The sequence below is a fragment of the Pseudophryne corroboree genome, chromosome 1 (genome assembly GCF_028390025.1).
Source record: "Pseudophryne corroboree isolate aPseCor3 chromosome 1, aPseCor3.hap2, whole genome shotgun sequence".
Classification (NCBI taxonomy): Eukaryota; Metazoa; Chordata; class Amphibia; order Anura; family Myobatrachidae; genus Pseudophryne; species Pseudophryne corroboree.
Window position 1 is genome coordinate 238117382 of NC_086444.1, and position 24635 is coordinate 238142016.

At 47.6% G+C, this 24635-nt stretch overlaps 1 protein-coding gene across 2 annotated transcripts in view; it reads right to left on the reverse strand.

Annotated features, from left to right (window-relative positions):
- The window catches only part of CCDC112 (coiled-coil domain containing 112), a 74380-nt gene that overhangs the window by 22057 nt on the left and 27688 nt on the right, over positions 1–24635 (reverse strand). For both annotated transcript variants that reach the window (XM_063964152.1, XM_063964153.1), the window contains exons 3-5: positions 23252–23373; positions 20766–20855; positions 18572–18647 (exon numbers count right to left, since the gene is read on the reverse strand). In XM_063964152.1, the coding sequence (XP_063820222.1) occupies positions 18572–18647; positions 20766–20855; positions 23252–23373 (288 nt within the window). The remainder of the gene's footprint in view (positions 1–18571; positions 18648–20765; positions 20856–23251; positions 23374–24635) is intronic.

The window sequence follows — 24635 nt, forward strand, 5'->3', positions numbered from 1 at the left end:
TTAGCTCCAGAGGGACGATCACAGGCCCAGCCATGGATGGGTCCCAGAGCCGCGCCGCCGGCCCCCTTACAGAGCCAGAAGACAGAAGAGGTCCGGAAAATCGGCGGCAGAAGACGTCCTGTCTTCAACAAGGTAGCGCACAGCACTGCAGCTGTGCGCCATTGCTCTCAGCACACTTCACACTCCGGTCACTGAGGGTGCAGGGCGCTGGGGGGGGGGTGCCCTGAGACGCAATAAAAACAACTTGGATGGCAAAAAAAATGCATCACATATAGCTCCTGGGCTATATGGATGCATTTAACCCCTGCCAGAATACATAGAAAAACGGGAGATAAGGCCGCCGATAAGGGGGCGGAGCCTATCTCCTCAGCACACTGGCGCCATTTTCCCTCACAGCTCCGTTGGAGGGAAGCTCCCTGGCTCTCCCCTGCAGTCACTACACTACAGAAAGGGTTAAAAAAGAGAGGGGGGCACTAATTACGCGCAGTATTAAAAGATACAGCAGCTATAAGGGGAAAAACACTTATATAAGGTTATCCCTGTATATATATATATAGCGCTCTGGTGTGTGCTGGCAAACTCTCCCTCTGTCTCCCCAAAGGGCTAGTGGGGTCCTGTCCTCTATCAGAGCATTCCCTGTGTGTGTGCTGTATGTCGGTACGTTTGTGTCGACATGTATGAGGAGAAAAATGATGTGGAGACGGAGCAGATTGCCTGTAATAGTGATGTCACCCCCTAGGGGGTCGACACCTGAGTGGATGAACTGTTGGAAGGAATTACGTGACAGTGTCAGCTCTGTATAAAAGACAGTGGTTGACATTAGACAGCCGGCTACTCAGCTTGTGCCTGTCCAGACGTCTCATAGGCCGTCAGGGGCTCTAAAGCGCCCGTTACCTCAGATGGCAGATATAGACGCCGACACGGATACTGACTCCAGTGTCGACGGTGAAGAGACAAATGTGACTTCCAGTAGGGCCACACGTTACATGATTGAGGCAATGAAAAATGTTTTACACATTTCTGATAATACGAGTACCACCAAAAAGGGGTATTATGTTCGGTGAGGAAAAACTACCTGTAGTTTTCCTGAATCTGAGAAATTAAATGAGGTGTGTGATGAAGCGTGGGTTTCCCCCGATAACAACTGATAATTTCTAAAATGTTATTGGCATTATATCCTTTCCCGCCAGAGGTTAGGGTGTGTTGGGAAACACCCCCTAGGGTGGATAAAGCGCTCACACGCTTGTAAGAACAAGGGCTCTACCCTCTCCTGAGATGGCCGCCCTTAAGGTTCCTGCTGATAGAAAGCAGGAGGGTATCCTAAAATGTATTTACACACATACTGGTGTTATACTGCGACCAGCAATCGCCTCAGCCTGGATGTGCAGTGCTGGGTTGGCGTGGTCGGATTCCCTGACTGAAAATATTGATATATTATTGCCTATAGAGCATTTAATAGATGCATTTCTATATATGCGTGATGCACAGCGGAATATTTGCCGACTGGCATCAAGTCTAAGTGCGTTGTCCATTTCTGCCAGTAGAGGGTTATGGACACGACAGTGGTCAGGTGATGCGGATTCCAAACGGCATTTGGAAGTATTGCCTTATTAAGGGGAGGAGTTATTTGGGGTCGGTCTTTCAGACCTGGTGGCCACGGCAACAGCTGGGAAATCCACGTTTGTACCCCAGGTCGCCTCTCAACATAAGAAGACGCCGTATTATCAGGCGCAGTCTTTTCGTGGGCAAGCGGGCGAAAGGTTCCTCATTTCTGCCCCGTGACAGAGGGAGAGGAAAAAAGGCTGCAGAAATCAGCCAGTTCCCAGGAACAGAAGCCCTCTCCCGCCTCTGCCAAGCCCTCAGTATGACGCTGGGGCTTTACAAGCAGAACCAGGCACGGTGGGGGCCCGTCTCAATGAATTTCAGCGCGCAGTGGGCTCACTCGCAAGTAGACCCCTGGATCCTTCAGGTGATATCTCAGGGGTACAAATTGGAATTCGAGACGTCTCCCCCTCGCCGTTTCCTAAAGTCGGCTTTACCGATGTCTCCTTCTGACAGGGAGGCAGTTTTGGAAGCCATTCACAAGCTGTATTCCCAGCAGGTGATAATCAAGGTACCCCTCCTGGAACGGGGTATTATTCCACACGGTTGTGGTACCGAAGCCGGACGGCTCGGTGAGACCGATTCTAAATCTAAAATCTTGAACACTTACATACGGAGGTTCAAATTCAAGATTGAGTCACTCAGAGCAGTGATTGCGAACCTGGAAGAAGGGGACTACATGATGTCTCGGGACATCAAGGATGCTTACCTTCATGTCCCAATTTACCCTTCTCACCAAGGGTACCTCAGGTTTATGGTACAGAACTGTCACTATCAGTTTCAGACGCTGCCGTATGGATGGTCCACGGCACCCTGGGTCTTTACTAAGGTAATGGCCGAAATGATGATACTCCTTCGAAGGAAGGGAATTTTAGTTATCCCTTACTTGGACGATTCCCTGATAAGGGTAAGATCCAGGGAACAGTTGGAGGTCGGTGTAGCACTATCTCAGGTAGTGTTGCGGCAGCACGATTGGATTCTCAATATTCCAAAATCGCAGCTGATTCCGACGACTCGTCTTCTGTTCCTAGGGATGATCCTGGACACAGTCCAGAAAAAGGTGTTTCTCCCGGAGGAGAAAGTCAGGGAGTTATCCGAGCTAGTCGGGAACCTCCTATAACCGAGCCAAGTCTCAGTACATCAATGAAATGGTTCTGGGAAAAATGGTGGCTTCCTATGAAGCAATCCCATTCGGCAGATTCCACGCAAGAACTTTCCAGTGGGACCTGCTAGACAAATGGTGCGGGTCGCATCTTCAGATGCATCAGCGGATAACCCTGGCACCAAGCACAAGGGTGTCTCTCCTGTGGTGGTTGCAGAGTGCTCATCTTCTAGAGGGCCGCACATTCAGGACTGGGTCCTGGTGACCACGGATGCCAGCCTGCGAGGCTGGGGAGCAGTCACACAGGGAAGGAATTTCCAGAGCTTATGATCAAGCCTGGAGACATCACTTCACATAAATATCCTGAAGCTAAGGGCCATTTACAATGCTCTAAGCGCAGCAAGACCTCTGCTTCAAGGTCACCCGGAGTTGATCCATTCGGACAACATCACGGCAGTCACCCACGTAAACAGACAGGGTGACACAAGAAGCAGGAGGGCAATGGCAGAAGCTGCAAGGATTCTTCGCTGGGCGAAAAATCATGTGATAGCACTGTCAGCAATATTCATTCCGGGAGTGGACATCTGGGAAGTCGACCTCCACCCGGGAGAGTGGGGACTTCACCCAGAAGTCTTCCACATGTTTATAAAACTCGACAAGTATTGCGCCAGGTCAAGGGACCCTCAGGCAATAGCTGTAGACGCTCTGGTAACACAGTGGGTGTACCGGTCAGTGTATGTGTTCCCTCCTCTGCCTCTCATACCCAAGGTACTGAGAATTATAAGATGGAGAGGAGTAAGCACTATATTCGTGGCTCCGAATTGGCCAAGATGGACTTGGTAACCGGAACTTCAAGAGATGCTCACGAAAGATCCGTGGCCTCTACCTCTAAGAAGGGACCTGCTCCAGCAAGGACCCTGTCTGTTCCAAGACTTACCGCGGCTGCGTTTGACGGCATGGCGGTTGAACGCCGGATCCTGAAGGAGAAAGGCATTCCGGATGAAGTCATTCCTATCCTGATGAAAGCCAGGAAAGATATAACCGCAAAACATTACCACCGCATTTGGCGAAAATATGTTGCGTGGTGCGAGGCCAGTAAGGCCCCGACGGAGGAATTTTCAACTAGGTCGATTCCTACATTTCCTGCAAACAGGAGTGTCTATGGGCCTGAAATGGGGGTCCATTAAGGTTCAAATTTCGGCCCTGTCAATTTTCTTCCAAAAAGAACTAGCTTCAGTCCCTGAAGTTCAGACGCTTGTGAAAGGGGTACTGTATATACAGCCTCCTTTTGTGCCTCCAGTGGCACCTTGGGATCTAAATGTAGTTTTTGGGTTCCAAAAGTCACATTGGTTTGAACCACTTAAATATGTGGAGTTAAAATATCTCACATGGAAAGTGGTCATGCTGTTGGCCCTGGCCTGGGCCAGGTGCGTGTCAGAATTGTCGGCTTTATCCTGTAAAAGCCCTCATCTGATTTTCCATTCGGACAGGGCGGAATTGAGGACTTGTCCTCAGTTTCTCCCTGAGGTGGTTTTCAGCGTTTCACCTGAATCAACCTATTGTGGTGCCTGCGGCTACTAGGGACTTGGAGGACTCCAAGTTGCTAGACGTTGTCAGAGCCCTGGAAATATAGGTTTCCAGGACGGCGGGAGTCAGAAAATCTGACTCGTTGTTTATTCTGTATGCACCCAACAAGCTGGGTGCTCCTGCTTCTAAGCAGACTATTGCTCGTTGGATTTGTAGTACAATTCAGCTTGCACATTCTGTGGCAGGCCTGCCACAGCCAAAATCTGTAAAAGCCCATTCCACAAGGAAGGTGGGCTCATCTTGGGCGGCTGCCCGAGGGGTCTCGGCTTTACAACTTTGCCGAGCAGCTACTTGGTCAGGAGCAAATACGTTTGTAAAATTCTACAAATTTGAACCCTGGCTGAGGAGGACCTGGAGTTCTCTCATTTGGTGCTGCAGAGTCATCCGCACTCTCCCGCCCGTTTGGGAGCTTTGGTATAATCCCCATGGTCCTTACGGAGTCCCCAGCATCCACTTAGGACGTTAGTGAAAATAAGAATTTACTTACCGATAATTCTATTTCTCGTAGTCCGTAGTGGATGCTGGGCGCCCATCCCAAGTGCGGATTGTCTGCAATACTGGTACATAGTTATTGTTACCAAAAAAATCGGGTTATTGCTGTAGTGAGCCATCTTTTCTAGAGGCTCCTCTGTTATCATGCTGTTAACTGGGTTTAGATCACAAGTTATATGGTGTGATTGGTGTGGCTGGTATGAGTCTTACCCGGGATTCAAAATCCTTCCTTATTGTGTACGCTCGTCCGGGCACAGTATCCTAACTGAGGCTTGGAGGGGGGTCATAGGGGGAGGAGCCAGTGCACACCAGGTAGTTCTAAAGCTTTACTTTTGTGCCCAGTCTCCTGCGGAGCCGCTATTCCCCATGGTCCTTACGGAGTCCCCAGCATCCACTACGGACTACGAGAAATAGAATTATCGGTAAGTAAATTCTTATTTTTCTCTAGCATCCATAAGGGATATTGGGGACACATTAGTACGATGGGGATGTCCCAAAGCTTCCAGAACGGGCGGGAACGTGCGGAGACATCTGCAGCACCACCTGCCCAAACTGGGTATCCTCTTTGGTGTCCCAAAGCTTCCAGAACGGGCGGGAACGTGCAGAGACATCTGCAGCACCGCCTGCCCAAACTAGGTATCCTCTTTGGCCAGGGTAGCAAACTTGTAGAACTTCACAAAGGTGTTCTGTCCCGACCAGGTAGCAGTCCGGCATATTTGTAAGGCCGAGACACCATGGGCAGCCGCCCAGGAAGACCCCTCCGAACTTGTAGATTGGGCCTTCAGAGACAATGCCTTACGTACACAAGATCGTGCCGTGTACGCACTCTGCGTACGTACGCCGAAAGGGCGTAGTGACTACACAGTTTGCGTACACAGGCCTACACGCTGATCGCACAATTCAGCAGCCCGAGTGGCTGTAAATACACTTTAAACCTTAGCAAGGAAAATAAGAATTTACTTACCGATAATTCTATTTCTCATAGTCCGTAGTGGATGCTGGGAACTCCGAAAGGACCATGGGGAATAGCGGCTCCGCAGGAGACTGGGCACAAAAGTAAAAGCTTTAGGACTAGCTGGTGTGCACTGGCTCCTCCCCCTATGACCCTCCTCCAAGCCTCAGTTAGGATACTGTGCCCGGACGAGCGTACACAATAAGGAAGGATTTTGAATCCCGGGTAAGACTCATACCAGCCACACCAATCACACCGTACAACCTGTGATCTGAACCCAGTTAACAGCATGATAACAGAGGAGCCTCTGAAAAGATGGCTCACAACAATAATAACCCGATTTTTGTAACTATGTACAAGTATTGCAGACAATCCGCACTTGGGATGGGCGCCCAGCATCCACTACGGACTATGAGAAATAGAATTATCGGTAAGTAAATTCTTATTTTCTCTGACGTCCTAGTGGATGCTGGGAACTCCGAAAGGACCATGGGGATTATACCAAAGCTCCCAAACGGGCGGGAGAGTGCGGATGACTCTGCAGCACCAAATGAGAGAACTCCAGGTCCTCCTCAGCCAGGGTATCAATTTTGTAGAATTTTTACAAACGTATTTGCTCCTGACCAAGTAGCTGCTCGGCAAAGTTGTAAAGCCGAGACCCCTCGGGCAGCCGCCCAAGATGAGCCCATCTTCCTTGTCGAGTGGGCATTTACAGATTTTTGGCTGTGGCAGGCCTGCCACAGAATGTGCAAGCTGAATTGTACTACAAATCCAACGAGCAATAGTCTGCTTAGAAGCAGGAGCACCCAGCTTGTTGGGTGCATACAGGATAAACAGCGAGTCAGATTTTCTGACTCCAGCCGTCCTGGAAACATATATTTTCAGGGCCCTGACAACGTCTAGCAACTTGGAGTCCTCCAAGTCCCTAGTAGCCGCAGGCACCACAATAGGTTGGTTCAGGTGAAACGCTGAAACCACCTTAGGGAGAAACTGAGGACGAGTCCTCAATTCCGCCCTGTCCGAATGGAAAATCAGATAAGGGCTTTTACAGGATAAAGCCGCCAATTCTGACACGCGCCTGGCCCAGGCCAGGGCCAACAGCATGACCACTTTCCATGTGAGATATTTTAACTCCACAGATTTAAGTGGTTCAAACCAATGTGACTTTTTGGAACCCAAAAACTACATTGAGATCCCAAGGTGCCACTGGAGGCACAAAAGGAGGCTGTATATGCAGTACCCCTTTTACAACGTCTGAACTTCAGGGACTGAAGCTAGTTCTTTTTGGAAGAAAATTGACAGGGCCGAAATTTGAACATTAATGGACCCCAATTTCAGGCCCATAGACACTCCTGTTTGCAGGAAATGTAGGAATCGACCCAGTTGAATTTCCTCCGTCGGGCCTTACTGGCCTCGCACCACGCAACATATTTTCGCCAAATGCGGTGATAATGTTTTGCGGTTACATCCTTCCTGGCTTTGATCAGGATAGGGATGACTTCATCCGGAATGCCTTTTTTCCTTCAGGATCCGGCGTTCAACCGCCATGCCGTCAAACGCAGTCGCGGTAAGTCTTGGAACAGACAGGGTCCTTGCTGAAGCAGGTCCCTTCTTAGAGGTAGAGGCCACGGATCCTCCGTGAGCATCTTTTGAAGTTCCGGTTACCAAGTCCTTCTTGGCCAATCCGGAGCCACGAATATAGTGCTTACTCCTCTCCATCTTATCAATCTCAGTACCTTGGGTATGAGAGGCAGATGAGGGAACACATACACTGACTGGTACACCCACGGTGTTACCAGAGCGTCTACAGCTATTGCCTGAGGGTCCCTTGACCTGGCGCAATACCTGTCGAGTTTTTCCCAACGGTTTATAATCATGTGGAAGACTTCTGGGTGAAGTCCCCACTCTCCCGGGTGGAGGTCGTGTCTGCTGAGGAAGTCTGCTTCCCAGTTGTCCACTCCCGGAATTGCTGACAGTGCTATCACATGATTTTCCGCCCAGCGAAGAATCCTTGCAGCTTCTGCCATTGCCCTCCTGCTTCTTGTGCCACCCTGTCTGTTTACGTGGGTGACTGCCGTGATGTTGTCCGACTGGATCAACACCGGCTGACCTTGAAGCAGAGGTCTTGCTAAGCTTAGAGCATTGTAAATGGCCCTTAGCTTCAGGATATTTATGTGAAGTGATGTCTCCAGGCTTGACCATAAGCCCTGGAAATTCCTTCAATGTGTGACTGCTCCCCAGCCTCGCAGGCTGGCATCCGTGGTCACCAGGACCCAGTCCTGAATGCCGAATCTGCGGCCCTCTAGAAGATGAGCACTCTGCAACCACCACAGGAGGGACACCCTTGTTCTTGGTGACAGGGTTATCCGCTGATGCATCTGAAGATGCGACCCGGACCATTTGTCCAGCAGGTCCCACTGGAAAGTTCTTGCGTGGAATCTGCCGAATGGGATTGCTTCGTAGGAAGCCACCATTTTACCCAGAACCCTTGTGCATTGATGCACTGAGACTTGGCTCGGTTTTAGGAGGTTCCTGACTAGCTCGGATAACTCCCTGGCTTTCTCCTCCGGGAGAAACACCTTTTTCTGGACTGTGTCCAGGATCATCCCTAGGAACAGAAGACGAGTCGTCGGAACCAGCTGCGATTTTGGAATATTGAGAATCCAATCGTGCTGCCGCAACACTACCTGAGATAGTGCTACACCGACCTCCAACTGTTCCCTGGATCTTACCCTTATCAGGGAATCGTCCAAGTAAGGGATAACTAAAATTCCCTTCCTTCGAAGGAATATCATCATTTCGGCCATTACCTTGGTAAAGACCCGGGGTGCCGTGGACCATCCATACGGCAACGTCTGAACTGATAGTGACAGTTCTGTACCATAAACCTGAGGTACCCTTGGTGAGAAGGGTAAATTTGGACATAAAGGTAAGCATCCTTGATGTCCCGAGACATCATGTAGTCCCCTTCTTCCAGGTTCGCAATCACTGCTCTGAGTGACTCAATCTTGAATTTGAACCTCTGTATGTAAGTGTTCAAAGATTTTAGATTTAGAATCGGTCTCACCGAGCCGTCCGGCTTCGGTACCACAACAGTGTGGAATAATACCCCGTTCCCTGTTGCAGGAGGGGTACCTTGATTATCACCTGCTGGGAATACAGCTTGTGAATGGCTTCCAAAACTGTCTCCCTGTCAGAAGGAGACGTCGGTAAAGCCGACTTTAGGAAACGGCGAGGGGGAGACGTCTCGAATTCCAATTTGTACCCCTGAGATATCACCTGAAGGATCCAGGGGTCTACTTGCGAGTGAGCCCACTGCGCGCTGAAATTCATTGAGACGGGCCCCCCACCGTGCCTGATTCTGCTTGTAAAGCCCCAGCGTCATACTGAGGGCTTGGCAGAGGCGGGAGAGGGTTTCTGTTCCTGGGAACTGGCTGATTTCTGCAGCCTTTTTCCTCTCCCTCTGTCACGGGGCAGAAATGAGGAACCTTTTGCCCGCTTGTCCACGAAAAGACTGCGCCTGATAATACGGCGTCTTCTCATGTTGAGAGGCGACCTGGGGTACAAACGTGGATTTCCCAGCTGTTGCCGTGACCACCAGGTCTGAAAGACCGACCCCAAATAACTCCTCCCCTTAATAAGGCAATACTTCCAAATGCCGTTTGAAATCCGCATCACCTGACCACTGTCGTGTCCATAACCCTCTACTGGTAGAAATGGACAACGCACTTAGACTTGATGCCAGTCGGCAAATATTCCGCTGTGCATCACGCATATATAGAAATGCATCTTTTAAATGCTCTATAGGCAAAAATATACTGTCCCTATCTAGGGTATCAATATTTTCAGTCAGGGAATCCGACCACGCCAACCCAGCACTGCACATCCAGGCTGAGGCGATTGCTGGTCGCAGTATAACACCAGTATGTGTGTATATACATTTTAGGATACCCTCCTGCTTTCTATCAGCAGGATCCTTAAGGGCGGCCATCTCAGGAGAGGGTAGAGCCCTTACAAGTGTGTGAGCGCTTTATCCACCCTAGGGGGTGTTTCCCAACGCACCCTAACCTCTGGCGGGAAAGGATATAATGCCAATAACATTTTAGAAATTATCAGTTGTTATCGGGGGAAACCCACGCATCATCACACACCTCATTTAATTTCTCAGATTCAGGAAAACTATAGGTAGTTTTTCCTCACCGAACATAATACCCCTATTTGGTGGTACTCGTATTATCAGAAATGTGTAAAACATTTTTCATTGCCTCAATCATGTAACGTGTGGCCCTACTGGAAGTCACATTTGTCTCTTCACCGTCGACACTGGAGTCAGTATCCGTGTCGGCGTCTATATCTGCCATCTGAGGTAACGGGCGCTTTAGAGCCCCTGACGGCCTATGAGACGTCTGGACAGGCACAAGCTGAGTAGCCGGCTGTCTCATGTCAACCACTGTCTTTTATACAGAGCTGACACTGTCACGTAATTCCTTCCAACAGTTCATCCACTCAGGTGTCGACCCCCTAGGGGGTGACATCACTATTACAGGCAATCTGCTCCGTCTCCACATCATTTTTCTCCTCATACATGTCGACACAAACGTACCGACATACAGCACACACACAGGGAATGCTCTGATAGAGGACAGGACCCCACTAGCCCTTTGGGGAGACAGAGGGAGAGTTTGCCAGCACACACCAGAGCGCTATATATATACAGGGATAACCTTATATAAGTGTTTTTCCCCTTATAGCTGCTGTATCTTTAATACTGCGCGTAATTAGTGCCCCCCCTCTCTTTTTTAACCCTTCTGTAGTGTAGTGACTGCAGGGGAGAGCCAGGGAGCTTCCCTCCAACGGAGCTGTGAGGGAAAATGGCGCCAGTGTGCTGAGGAGATAGGCTCGGCTCCCTTATCGGCGGCCTTATCTCCCGTTTTTCTATGTATTCTGGCAGGGGTTAAATGCATCCATATAGCCCAGGAGCTATATGTGATGTATTTTTTGCCATCTAAGGTATTTTTATTGCGTCTCAGGGCGCCCCCCCCAGCGCCCTGCACCCTCAGTGACCGGAGTGTGAAGTGTGCTGAGAGCAATGGCGCACAGCTGCGGTGCTGTGCGCTACCTTATTGAAGACAGGACGTCTTCTGCCGCCGATTTTCCGGACCTCTTCTGCTCTTCTGGCTCTGTAAGGGGGACGGCGGCGCGGCTCTGGGACCCATCCATGGCTGGGCCTGTGATCGTCCCTCTGGAGCTAATGTCCAGTAGCCTAAGAAGCCCAATCCACTCTGCACGCAGGTGAGTTCGCTTCTTCTCCCCTTAGTCCCTCGATGCAGTGAGCCTGTTGCCAGCAGGACTCACTGAAAATAAAAAACCTAATTTAAACTTTTACTCTAAGCAGCTCAGGAGAGCCACCTAGATTGCACCCTTCTCGTTCGGGCACAAAAATCTAACTGAGGCTTGGAGGAGGGTCATAGGGGGAGGAGCCAGTGCACACCAGCTAGTCCTAAAGCTTTTACTTTTGTGCCCAGTCTCCTGCGGAGCCGCTATTCCCCATGGTCCTTTCGGAGTTCCCAGCATCCACTAGGACGTCAGAGAAATGGGACACGACACCAATTGTAATTCAAAAACTATGTTGAGGTCCAACCCACAACGGTTATCTTTACTAGCAGGGGGTTACAATGATAATACAATACAATCAGAGAAAAAGGCTACAGTCAATGGAACATACATTTGGTTTCGCCTGCGCTTCCCGGTCCGGTCCTCATTCATCAAGGTAGATGATCTTCAGAGATTTGAGAGAGTGACCTGGCCCGCAGCTGGCTATTTATACATTTGTCCAAAACCTAACACAATGGGAACTGTAATCTCTTTGTCCATTGGACACAGGGATGGTCATTTACAGTACAGGAGAGGTCATAGGTCAGTTTGAATAGGTGGGCGATGTCTGGTCCAGGTGCAGTTGCAGATGTTATCCTCTGGGTTCCAGCCGCATATCAAGTGTACAGTAAATACAGTTAATATTTATATTCTGCTCCTGCGCATAACTATCCTCAGGAGCGTGTGATCTTCTGCAAACTAACACCGGAATATTGGTCTTAAAATACCCTACAGCTGGATACCAAACACCACCTTATAACCTAGTTCTGTCCCCTCCTGTACTGTAAAGGTGAATCCCTTTGTTCCTATACCATTTAAACAAGTGTAACTCGCTGGTGTGGTGCAGGGAGACTATGTGTACATTGTGCACTATTTGGATTAAATATGTAATGTGTTTTTATGGCTTTTCCATGCGATTACAAATACTACCGTAAATACTCATACCACGCGCTAATACGCAGGACCGCGGGAGCGACCATACGCAAATTGCGAATATGCGCACGCACGGCAGAACAAGTACGCGCACGGAGGCCATCTGTGTGTAGTTTGTACATGATGTGTGTACTGAAATATTTTCCGACTTCGACATATAAGACCCAAGTCCATCATTAAACTGTGCACTATTTACCATGGCCCTCATTTCGAGTTGTTGGCTCGCTAGCTACTTTTAGCAGAAATGCAAACACAAAGCCGCCGCCCTCTGGGAGTGTATCTTAGCATAGCAGAATTGCTAACGATAGATTAGCAATTCTGCTATTAAGTATTTCCTTGCAGTTTCTGAGTAGCTCCAGACCTACTCCTAGATTGCGATCACCTCAGTCCGTTTAGTTCCTGGTTTGACGTCACAAACACGCCCAGCGTCCGGCCAGCCACTCCGTTTCTCCAGCCACTCCTGCGTTTTTACCTGGCACGCCTGCGTTTTTTAGCACACTCCCTGAAAACTGCCAGTTTCCGCCCAGAAACACCCACTTCCTGTCAATCACACTACGATCAGCAGAGCGATTGAAAAGCTTTGTTCGCCCGTGAGTGAAATTGCATAGTTTTGTGTAAAAATACTTGCATGCGCAGAACTGCCGGATTTTAGCCTATTAGCAATTCTGCTAAAAATAGCAGCGAGCGAACAACTCGGAATGAGGGCCCATATCCCTTGTTTCTCTGTTCTTGGTATTTTCTAAGGGTAACTTTCCTTAGAGAAAATCTAAAAAAAATAAGAATTTACTCACCGGTAATTCTATTTCTCGTAGTCCGTAGTGGATGCTGGGAACTCCGTAAGGACCATGGGGAATAGCGGGCTCCGAAGGAGGCTGGGCACTCTAGAAAGATCTTAGACTACCTGGTGTGCACTGGCTCCTCCCACTATGACCCTCCTCCAAGCCTCAGTTAGGTACCGTGCCCGGACGAGCATACACAATAAGGAAGGATTTTGAATCCCGGGTAAGACTCATACCAGCCACACCAATCACACCGTACAACTCGTGATATGAAACACAGTTAACAGTATGAAACAATAGAGCCTCTCAACAGATGGCTCAACAATAACCCGATTTAGTTAACAATAACTATGTACAAGTAATGCAGATAAACCGCACTTGGGATGGGCGCCCAGCATCCACTACGGACTACGAGAAATAGAATTACCGGTGAGTAAATTCTTATTTTCTCTAACGTCCTAGTGGATGCTGGGAACTCCGTAAGGACCATGGGGATTATACCAAAGCTCCCAAACGGGCGGGAGAGTGCGGATGACTCTGCAGCACCGAATGAGAGAACTCCAGGTCCTCCTCAGCCAGGGTATCAAATTTGTAGAATTTTGCAAACGTGTTTGCTCCTGACCAAGTAGCTGCTCGGCAAAGTTGTAAAGCCGAGACCCCTCGGGCAGCCGCCCAAGATGAGCCCACCTTCCTTGTGGAATGGGCATTGACAGATTTTTGCTGTGGCAGGCCTGCCACAGTATGTGCAAGCTGAATTGTACTACAAATCCAACGAGCAATAGTCTGCTTAGAAGCAGGAGCACCCAGCTTGTTGGGTGCATATAGGATAAACAGCGAGTCAGATTTTCTGACTCCAGCCGTCCTGGAAACATATATTTTCAGGGCCCTGACAACGTCTAGCAACTTGGAGTCCTCCAAATCCTTAGTAGCCGCAGGCACCACAATAGGCTGGTTCAGGTGAAACGCTGACACCACCTTAGGGAGAAACTGGGGACGAGTCCTCAATTCTGCCCTATCCATATGGAAAATCAAATAAGGGCTTTTACAAGACAAAGCCGCCAATTCTGATACTCGCCTGGCAGAAGCCAAGGCCAATAACATAACCACCTTCCATGTGAGATATTTCAGATCCACGGTTTTTAGTGGTTCAAACCAAAGTGATTTTAAGAAAACTCAACACCACGTTGAGATCCCAAGGTGCCACAGGAGGCACAAACGGGGGCTGACTATGCAGCACTCCTTTTATAATGTCTGAACTTCAGGTACTGAAGCTAGTTCTTTTTTGAAAGAAAATCGACAGAGCCGAGATCTGTACCTTAATGGAACCCAATTTAAGGCCCATAGTCACTCCTGCTTGCAGGAAATGCAGAAATCGACCTAGTTGAAATTCCTCTGTTGGGGCCCTTTCGGCCTCACACCATGCAACATATTTTCGCCATATGCGGTGATAATGAGTTGCTGTAACCTCTTTCCTGGCTTTAGTAAGCGTAGGAATTACTTCCTCCGGAATACCCTTTTCCTTCAGGATCCGGCGTTCAACCGCCATGCCGTCAAACGCAGCCGCGGTAAGTCTTGGAACAGACAGGGCCCCTGCTGCCGCAGGTCCTGACTGAGTGGCAGAGGCCATTGGTCCTCTGATATAAATTCTTGAAGTTCTGGGTACCAAGCTCTTCTTGGCCATCCACGAGTATCGTTCTTACTCCTCGCCTTCTTATTATTCTCAGTACCTTTGGTATGAGAGGCAGAGGGGAGAACACCTGAACCGACTGGTACACCCACGGTGTTACCAGAGCGTCCATAGCTATCGCCTGAGGGTCCCTTGACCTGGAGCAATATCTTTTATAGCTTTTTGTTAAGGCGGGACGCCATCATGTCCACCTGTGGCCTTTCCCAATGGTGTACAATCCTATTGGAAGACTTCTGGAGGAAGTCCCCATTCTCCCGGGTGGAGGTCGTGTCTGTTGAGAAGATCTGCTTCCCAGTTGTCCACTCCGGGAATGAACACTGCTGACAGTGCTAACACATGATTTTCCGCCTATCGGAGAATCCTTGTGGCTTCTGCCATCGCCATCCTGCTTTTTGTGCCGCCCTGTTGATTACATGGGCGACTGCCGTGATGTTGTCTGATTGGATCAGTACCGGCTGGTTTTGAAGCAGAGGCCTTGCTGGCCTCAGGGCATTGTAAATGGCCCTCAGATCCAGAATATTTATGTGTAGGGAAATAACCTGACTTGACCAAAGTCCCTGGAAGTTTCTTCCCTATGCGACTGCCCCCCAGCCTCAAAGGCTGGAATCCATGGTCACTAGGACCTAGTCCTGTATGCCGAACCTGCGGCCCTCTTGAAGATGGGCACTCTGCAGCCACCACAGTAGAGATACCCTGGTCCTTGGAGACAGGGTTATCAGCCTATGCATCGGAAGATGCGATCCGGACCACTTGTCCAACAGGTCCCTCTGAAAAGTTCTTGTATGGAACCTGCCTAATGGGATTGCTTCGTAAGAAGCTACCATTTTTCCCAGGACTCGCGTGCAATGATGCACCGCTACCTATTTTGGTTTCAGGAGGTCTCTGACTAGAGATGACAACTCCTTGGCTTTCTCCTCCGGGAGAAACACTATTTCTGGTTTATGTCCAGAACCATCCCCAGGAACAGTAGACGTGTCATAGGAACCAGCTGTGACTTTGGACTGTTTAGAATCCACCTATGCTGTTGTAGCACTTTCCAAAATAGTGCTACCCCGACTACCAACTGCTCCTTGGACCTCGCCCTTATAACGAGATTGTCCAATTACGGGATAATTACAACTCCCTTTTTTTGAAGGAGTATCATCATTTCGGCCATTACCTTGATAAAACACCCTCGGTGCCATGTACAGTCCAAACGGCAGTGTCTGGACTTGGTAATGGTAATCCTGTACCACAAATCTGAGGTACTCCTGGCGAGGATGGTAAATGGGGACATGCAGGTAAGCATCCTTGATGTCCCGGGATACCATGTAATCCCCCTCGTCCAGGCTTGCAATAACCGCCCTGAGCGATTCCATCTTGAACTTGAATTTTTTTATGTTCAAGGATTTTAAATATAAAATGGGTCACACCGAACCATGCGGTTTCGGTACCCCAACCCGTGTGGAATAGTAACCCCGTCCTTGTTGAAGTAGGGGCACCTTGAGTATTACCTGCTGGGAATACCGCTTATTAATTGCCTCTAGCACAGCCTCCCTGCTTGAGGGAGTTGTCAGCAAGGCATATTTTAGGAAACGGCTGGGGGGAGACATCTCTAATTCCAGCTTGTACCCCTGAAATACTACTTGGAAGAAACAGGGATCCACCTGTGAGCGAGCCCACTAATTGCTGAAATTTTTGAGGCGGCCCCCCACCGTACCTGGCTACACCTGTGGAGCACCCGCGTCATGGTGTGTACTCACAGGAGGCGGGGGAAGAATCTTGATTCTGGGAACAGGCTGACTGGTGCAGCTTTTTCCCTCTACCCTTGTCTCTGTACAGAAAGGAAGCGCCATTTGACCCGCTTGCTTTTCTGAAGCCGAAAGGACTGTACCTTTTTCTGTGAGGAAACCTGAGGTAAAATTATTTCTTCCCAGCAGTTGCTGTGGATACGAGGTCCCAGAGACCATCCCCAAATAATTCCTCACTCTTATAAGGCTCTCTATGCGCTTTTTAAGTCAGCATCACCTGTCCAGTGACAGGTCTCTAATACCCTCCTGACAGAATGGACATTACATTTATTTTGGATGCCAGCCGGCAAAATATCCCTCTGTGCATCCCCCATATATAAGACAACGTCTTTAATATGTTTTTATGTTTGCCAACTATTATCCCTGTTTGACAGGGTCACCAACCACGCTGCAGCAGCACTATCTGCAGGTCTCAGTCTAGTACCTGAGTGTGTAAATACAGACTTCAGGATAGCCTCCTTTTTTTTTTTTTTTTTTATCAACAGGTACCTATTAAAGTGGCCGTATCCTAAGACGGCAGTGCCCCTTTTTTTGACAAACGTGTGAGCGCCTTATCCACCCTAGGGGATATCTCCCAGCGTAACTTATCCTCCCGGCGGGAAAGGGTACGCCATCAGTAACTTTTTATAAATTACCAGTTTCTTAACGGGGGAACCCACGCTTTTCACACACTCCATTTATTCATCTGATGGGGGAACAAAACACTGCCTGTTTTTTCTCCCCAAACCTAAAACCCATTTATAGAGGTTAAAGTCAGAAATGTATAACACATTTTTTATTGCCGGGATCAAGTCACGGATTGGATTGTGTATATGTCTCCACCTTGTCGACACTGGAGTCAGACTCCGTGTCGACATCTGTGTCTGCCATCTGAGAGAGCGGGCGTTTTTGAGCCCCTGATGGCCTTTGAGACGCCTGGGCAGGCGCGGGCTGCGAAGCCGGCTGTCCCACAGCTGTTACGTCATCCACCCTTTTATGTAAGGAGTTGACACTGTCGGTTAATACCTTTTACCTCTCTATCCACTCTGGTGTCGGCCCCACAGGGGACGACATCACATATATCGGCCTTTGTTCCGTCACCATATAAGCCTCCTCATTCAACATGTCGACACAGCCGTACCGACACACCGCAGACACACAGGGAATGCTCTAAACGAGGACAGGACCCACAAAAGCCCTTTGGGGGGACAGAGTGAGAGTATGCCAGCACACACCAGAGCGCTATATACTGCAGGGACTAACTGAGTTATGTCCCCTATAGCTTTATATCTATATATATAATGTATACTGCGCCTAAATTTAGTGCCCCCTCTCTCTTTTTTTAACCCTTGTATGCAGGGGAGAGCCAGGGAGCTTCCCTCCAACGGAGCTGTGAGGGAAAATGGCGCCAGTGTGCTGAGGAGATAGGCTCCGCCCCTTTTTCGCGGCCTATTCTCCCGTTTTTTTATGGACTTCTGGCAGGGGTATTTACCTCATATATAGCCCCTGGGGCTATATATTGAGGTATTTTTGCCAGCCAAGGTGTTTTTATTGCTGCCTCAGGGCGCCCCCCCCCAGCGCCCTGCACCCTCAGTGACCGGAGTATGAAGTGTGTGAGAGGAGCAATGGCGCACAGCTGCAGTGCTGTGCGCTACCTTGGTGAAGACTGAGTCTTCATGCCGCCGATTTTCCGGACCATCTTCTTGCTTCTGGCTCTGTAAGGGGGACGGCGGCGCGGCTCCGGGACCGAACATCAAGGCTGGGCCTGCGGTCGATCCCTCTGGAGCTAATGGTGTCCAGTAGCCTAAGAAGCCCAATCCGGCTGCAAGCAGGCGAGTTCGCTTCTTCTCCCCTTAGTCCCTCGCTGCAGTGAGCCTGTTGCCAGCAGGTCTCACTGAAAAGAACAAATTCTAAGACTATAACTTTCTAAGAGCTCAGGAGAGCCCCTAGTGTGCATCCAACCTCGGCCGGGCACGAAATCTAACTGAGGCTTGGAGGAGGGTCATAGTGGGAGGAGCCAGTGCACACCAGGTAGTCTAAGATCTTTCTAGAGTGCCCAGCCTCCTTCGGAGCCCGCTATTCCCCATGGTCCTTACGGAGTTCCCAGCATCCACTAGGACGTTAGAGAAAAAGTGTTACATTTGAGGAAGTATTTCCATGATAACATTTACCAAATCTACCAAACACAATGGACTACTTTATAGAACACTATAAAGAATATGAAAGAACACAGTTATTGCTATACATAGCAGTAGAATTGAAGGTAAGAAAAATTTATGTGATTGAATAACTTACATTATCCGCTGTTCTTCTTTAAAAGCAGAAATTGCATTGTCTACATCTTCCATCATTTCTCTAAGTTTCTCAACAACTGCAATATAAAATAACTGAATCACAAGAGGCACAATTTATATTGTCATTTCAGGACAGGTAGGGATTCCATTTTTTATTTAAGCACGGAAATATAGTAGTATTATTATGTATTTTATCTATATATGTAGCAAGGAGAGATATTAATGTGCCATGGAAGACTTCAATAGTCTCCTCTAGTGGAGTCTTACAATAAAGTTTCAATATAACCTCCATGTTGCTGCTTCTAATACGTCTCCCTACACAGCCATGTTTGCTACTTATTTATTACATTTATTTTTACAGCTCAAGCATACTCTGCAGTGTTTTACAACTGGGAACAAATAAAGTGATAAAACAAGACTAGAACGCCCTGCTCACAAGCTTACAGCTGCAAACATGTCCAAAGATATCATAAAGGTTAAAATGCGAAGACATTGGACCTTATTCAGCTTCAGCTGCAGTTTTGCTATTTTAGTAAAACTGCAGCTGGCTGCGGTTGTATGCTGGGGGCCATTCCGATTTGATCGCACATAGCAACTTTTTGCTGCTCGTGCGATCAACTTGACGCCGCCTATGGGGGAGTGTATTTTAGCATAGCAGGGCTGCGATCGCTTGTGCAGCCCTGCTATGCTTAAAAAGTTTCCTGCAAAACAAGAACAGGGTCAGACCTACTTACCCTGTGCGACGGATCCAGCGACGAAGGTCCCGGGAGTGAGGTCAGACATCCGCCCTCCAAACGCCTGGATCCGCCTGCGTTCGCCTCACTACACCTTGAAAACGGTCAGTTGACGCCCCGGAATGCCTCCCGCCTGTCAGTCTTCATGCGAACGCCGCTGTGATCACTTTCTGTGCTGGCGGCGTCGCTGCCTGGGGACAATCGTCGCCTGGCAATGACGCGTGTGTGCATAGCGGACGCTGCCGCAGTCCCGACCCGTTCGCACCACAGCGAAGAACCGCTGTGTACGAACTGGTCAGAGTGATCCCCTTAGTAAAACAGAACTGAGCAAATCCACAATCACAGCAACAAAAGACAGAAGCCCCAAAAGATGCTCCATCAAATAGCGGCCTGATGAAAAGTATAACGAGAATGGAAAGGGAAGAGGAGTACTTACTTATGGTGTGTACACATGGGCCCTCATTCCGAGTTGATCGGTCGCAAGGCGAATTTAGCAGAGTTACACACGCTTAGTCTACGCCTACTGGGAGTGTATCTTAGCATCTTAAAAGTGCGAACGAAGTTTACGCAATATTGCGAACAAAAAAAACTTAGCAGTTTTAGAGTAGCTCCAGACTTACTCTGCCTGTGCGATCAGTTCAGTGCTTGTCGTTCCTGGTTTGACGTCACAAACACTCCCAGCGTTCGCCCAGACACTCCCCCGTTTCTCCGGCCACTCCTGCGTTTTTTCCGGAAACGGTAGCGTTTTCAGCCACACGCCCATAAAACGCTGTGTTTCCGCCCAGTAACACCCATTTCCTGTCAATCACACTACGTTCGCCGGTGCGAACAAAAAGCCGTGAGTAAAAATCCTTTCTTCATAGCAGAATTACTTAGCGCAGTCGCAGTGCGAACATTGCGCATGCGCTCTAAGCTGATTTTCACTGCGATGCGAAAAAAAAGAACGAGCGAACGACTCGGAATGAGGGCCATGGTGAGATTTTTTCTTCCGATTTTGACTATATAGTCAAAATTGTAAGAAAAGTTAGTGCAGATAGCAAGGTGAAAGTCACCTTGCGATCCCGATTCGATCCCGATGCGCGGTCCCGCCAGGTCGGCATCGCAAGAAAATATAGACTGTGCAGGCAAGTCAATCCTTGCTAGATCGGTGTACTATCTAGTTCATACTGCAAGTAGCTAGATAGTCAAAATCTCACATAAGCCAAAATCTCACATAAGCCAAAATCGTAAGCACACATAGTCCAAATCTCAAGAAAAGTTAGTCAAAATCGGTGGTCCTGGGCTCTGGGGAGTTCAGGGGAAATCCCAAAGTGAAAATCGAACATAAGACAGAATCTCACAGTGTGTTGTCACCATTAGACTGATGTGAATGGCCAAATATTCTCTGTAAAGCGATGCGGAATATGTGTGCGCTATATAAATTACTGGTAATAAATAAATAAATAAATAAAAATAACTTACACTCTGGAGTAGGTTTGACATCTTTTAACTGGAGCTGGAGCCTCTTCACATTATTATGTATTTTTGATAGTTGTTGCTCAGTTTTAACTTCTGTTGAGTAATAATAAAATCAAGTTTATATCATTATATTTTCTAAATGGGATTATGAACACAGTATTAACGAACGATAACATGGCTTGCTGACCCATGCCAGGTGTGAGCCAAGCTTCAATAATACATATATCGATATGTAGTATGTATATTATATAAGAAGGATATGAAATATAGGAGGATATCTATGAAACTTATGACAATGGATATTACTTGGGAATAGATATACCTGGAAAAAAACACCAGTAAAATAATGGGGTTTAGAGATTTTCAGTTGCACTGAAATGTAATATTGCTGTCCTTTCAAACTGTAAAAATAAGGACTTAAGTATTTTCACAAATTCAAAGGACAGCAAAGTAAAATGTGGTTCTCTTCTTGATGATTTTAACTATCCAGCTATACATTATGACAATGAGACTAATGGTTCTGGTAAATGGTGGAGGAACCAAAGTAGAGATCTGCTGGACTTGGTGCCACCTCTAATGACACAGACATTACATCTACTGTACAGCTGGCAGGCGCATTTAGGGAATAGTGACCTCATGTTTATGTCGGACTTGCGTTTCAGTAACAGCTACATAAACTATATAAATTTAAGAATAGCAAAGTGCAGGCAGCATATAGAAGTATTGTATACAGGGGCTGTATACTGAACTAAAATCACAGAAACCACCTGGAAATGATAAAAATACTGCCTGTAAATTGTTTAATAACATACTAAATACATAATTAACACACAATCCCTTCTCACTTACTGCCCGTTGAAATGTTTAATTACAATGTGTGCATTATAAAAACAATATTGGAAAGTCACTTTAGTAAGGTGGAATGCCATAGACACAGCGGTCTGTCATGTTCAGACGTGATGACCCCTCAAATGGAGATGATTGTTACAAAAAAATAACTGAAAGTACATACTAACAATTGTTACAACAAAAAAAATAAAAAAAAATATATATATATATTAACATAAATGAAGTATTGATAGAATGTACAGTATTGATGGAATGTGGGTGGCTACAATAGGTACCAGCAGAATGTGAAATGGAGGTTAGTCCACAAAGGAGGTCCTTTACCAGGCTTGCAGGTTTATTGGTAACATAGAGGGTTAACAGCTGTAATACACAGTGATGCAAAGTAATGCAGGGTAACAGAGGTAATGGCTGTGGCAGTGGTCATGCAGCGTAACCAGTCTCATCTGGAGGAGCTAGGGACTGCATGTGTGTACAGTACTGTGGCACTCTTATACAGTAATGCAGTGGTTTCCAAACTTTTTTGAATCACGGCGCCTTAGAATATCAGAATTTTTTTCACGGCATCCCTAGGCCAAAAATTTCTTATTGAGAAATTTAGAAAGAAATATTACATTAAGTAGATCGCATTTATATGTCATCCTTAGGGTCAGTTGTGTGGTGAGGGACAAGATTTGCTTCTGTTTGGCCACATATATTATGACTGGCAGCCAACAGCACTGGTTTTGCCTATTATATTGACCATGAATAATTTGAATTGGTCCTGGACCACCCATCCATGGCACCCCTGCAAGTGTCCCGAGGCACCCCAGGGAGCCACGGCACACAGTTTGGGGACCTCTGCAGTAATGTGTGCGGGTTTCGCATGCGCAGAGATGTCCTCCAGCCGGGGTCACTGCTTACAGAGAGAGGAAGAGACAACGCAGGAGCACACTCCCCTCTCCAACATGAAGCAGATACAAAAGTGTACTGATTGCCAAGCCCTAAGCCACGTTATATGGTTTACACTACTTATACAAGCAAGCCTGCAACAATTGTAATTTATACATATATTTATTTACAAAACAAATGAAGGAAACAGCAGCACAAAAGGTGACTGCAGTAGTACGAAGGGGTGGTCTTCTGTTTGCCGGCGGTCGGGCTCCCGGCGCTCAGTATACCGGCGCCGGGAGCCCGACAGCCGGCATACCGACAATTATTTTCCCTCGTGGGGGTCCACGACCCCCATAGAGGGAGAATAAAATGGTGTGGCGCGCGTAGCGCGCCACCGTGCCCGTAGCGTGGCGAGCGCAGCGAGCCCGCAAGGGGCTCATTTGCGCTCGCCAAGCTGTCGGTAAGCCGGCGGTCGGGCTCCCGGCGCCGGGATGCTGGTCGCCGGGAGCCCGACCGCCGGCCAGCCGTAGTGAACCCGTACGAAGTATGCCCTGAGTTGTGCTGGTATATCAAGAGATAAATGGACTCACACAAGATAGGTGTGTGAAAAGTAGAAACAGGGGACATCTGGCAACTAAGGTGGGAAACGTTCACATACATGATTGTGGAACACATTTAATACTGAGATTACATGCTTTACATTCAAATCAATTAACAGAAGTCAGGAAAAAGAATATTGAGAAGCGTGCTTAATAACAAAACATATTTACTGTCTACTTTCCTGCTGCTCGCCAGCCTTTGCTCATATTCTTCCAGTGCACTGTAGTCAATTCTGAAGTCATTATTCTTATTATACAGATGTCCGTTCTTGTCTTTTTCTAGTACTGCTATTCTGAAAGCAGGGAGAAATCAGATTATAATTTAATATTTAATGTAAACTGCAAATGTTTCAAAGTAATTGTGATTATTAAAGGACATCCCCTCCTTCTTTAAATCTGCAATATTACAGTTGTAACCAGTGGCGGCTCCAGAGGTGGGGCTGCAGCATAGTCCATTATTATTATTATTATTATTATTATTTATTTTGAGCCACAAGGGTTCCGCACCGCCCAATTACAGAGTACATAAACAAATATTTAAAACAGGAAAACAGTGACTTATGGCCCATACACACTACGCAATATCGTTCACAATCTGAACGATATTGTTCAGTCCTAAATGATATTACATAATGTGTATGCATGATCCGACGTACGATGCGCGCTCCCGCGGGTCACCGGCGACATCGTACATCGGACTGCATGTAGTCTTGATGAGGTGATATTGTGTGCTTTTGTACTCCACTGATGACTTTGTTTCTAGACATCATTTGTAGTGTGTACACACGATCCGATCCGATATGATATCGTATACAATATCGTACGATATCGTATCGTATGGGATCGTCACATAATGTGTACATAGCATTACAGTTGAAGACAATATGGGACAAGTACAGGGTAAATAAACATAGCTGGATCAGCAGATGAAACTGAAAAAAGTATCAGGTGGCAGAAAACCGCAGAATTTGGTGCAGTTGAAGAATATTAAAGTAAGAAAAGGATAAGCACATGAGGGAAGAGGGCCCTGCTCACGAGAGCTTACATTCTAAATTCAAATGGGGGAGCCACACCAACTGCCACCCCACACGCTGCCAAATATCCCCAGTATTCTGCTTACAATCATTTCCAGGAAATGCCTGGTAGAAGACTGACATCACTGTTAGAGCCATTCTAGTGCCAGGAAATTGTTATGACTAGCACTATGCAGGTAACAGGAAAGAGGGTAAGTGGTACTATGATCAATATTACTTGTCAAATATCAAGTTTGAATAGTGGACATCCCCTTTACAATGATACATCCATATTTCTAGACATTCCTTTTTTGCTTAAAAATGTATGCAATACACTCCACATGCGTCTCTCTACATGATTTCATACAGTGAATGACACTCTGTCTACAGGCTGGCTGCATGCTGGTAGGCAGGTAGAGAATGCTGTCTGGCCGCTCTAATTGTGTGACCACCACCAGCCCCTGCTTGAAAGTCTCTAGAATTGTGGGGCCCTGGGTAATTGTGTAGTGTGCCTATATGTTACGATGGTCCTGGACATAGGG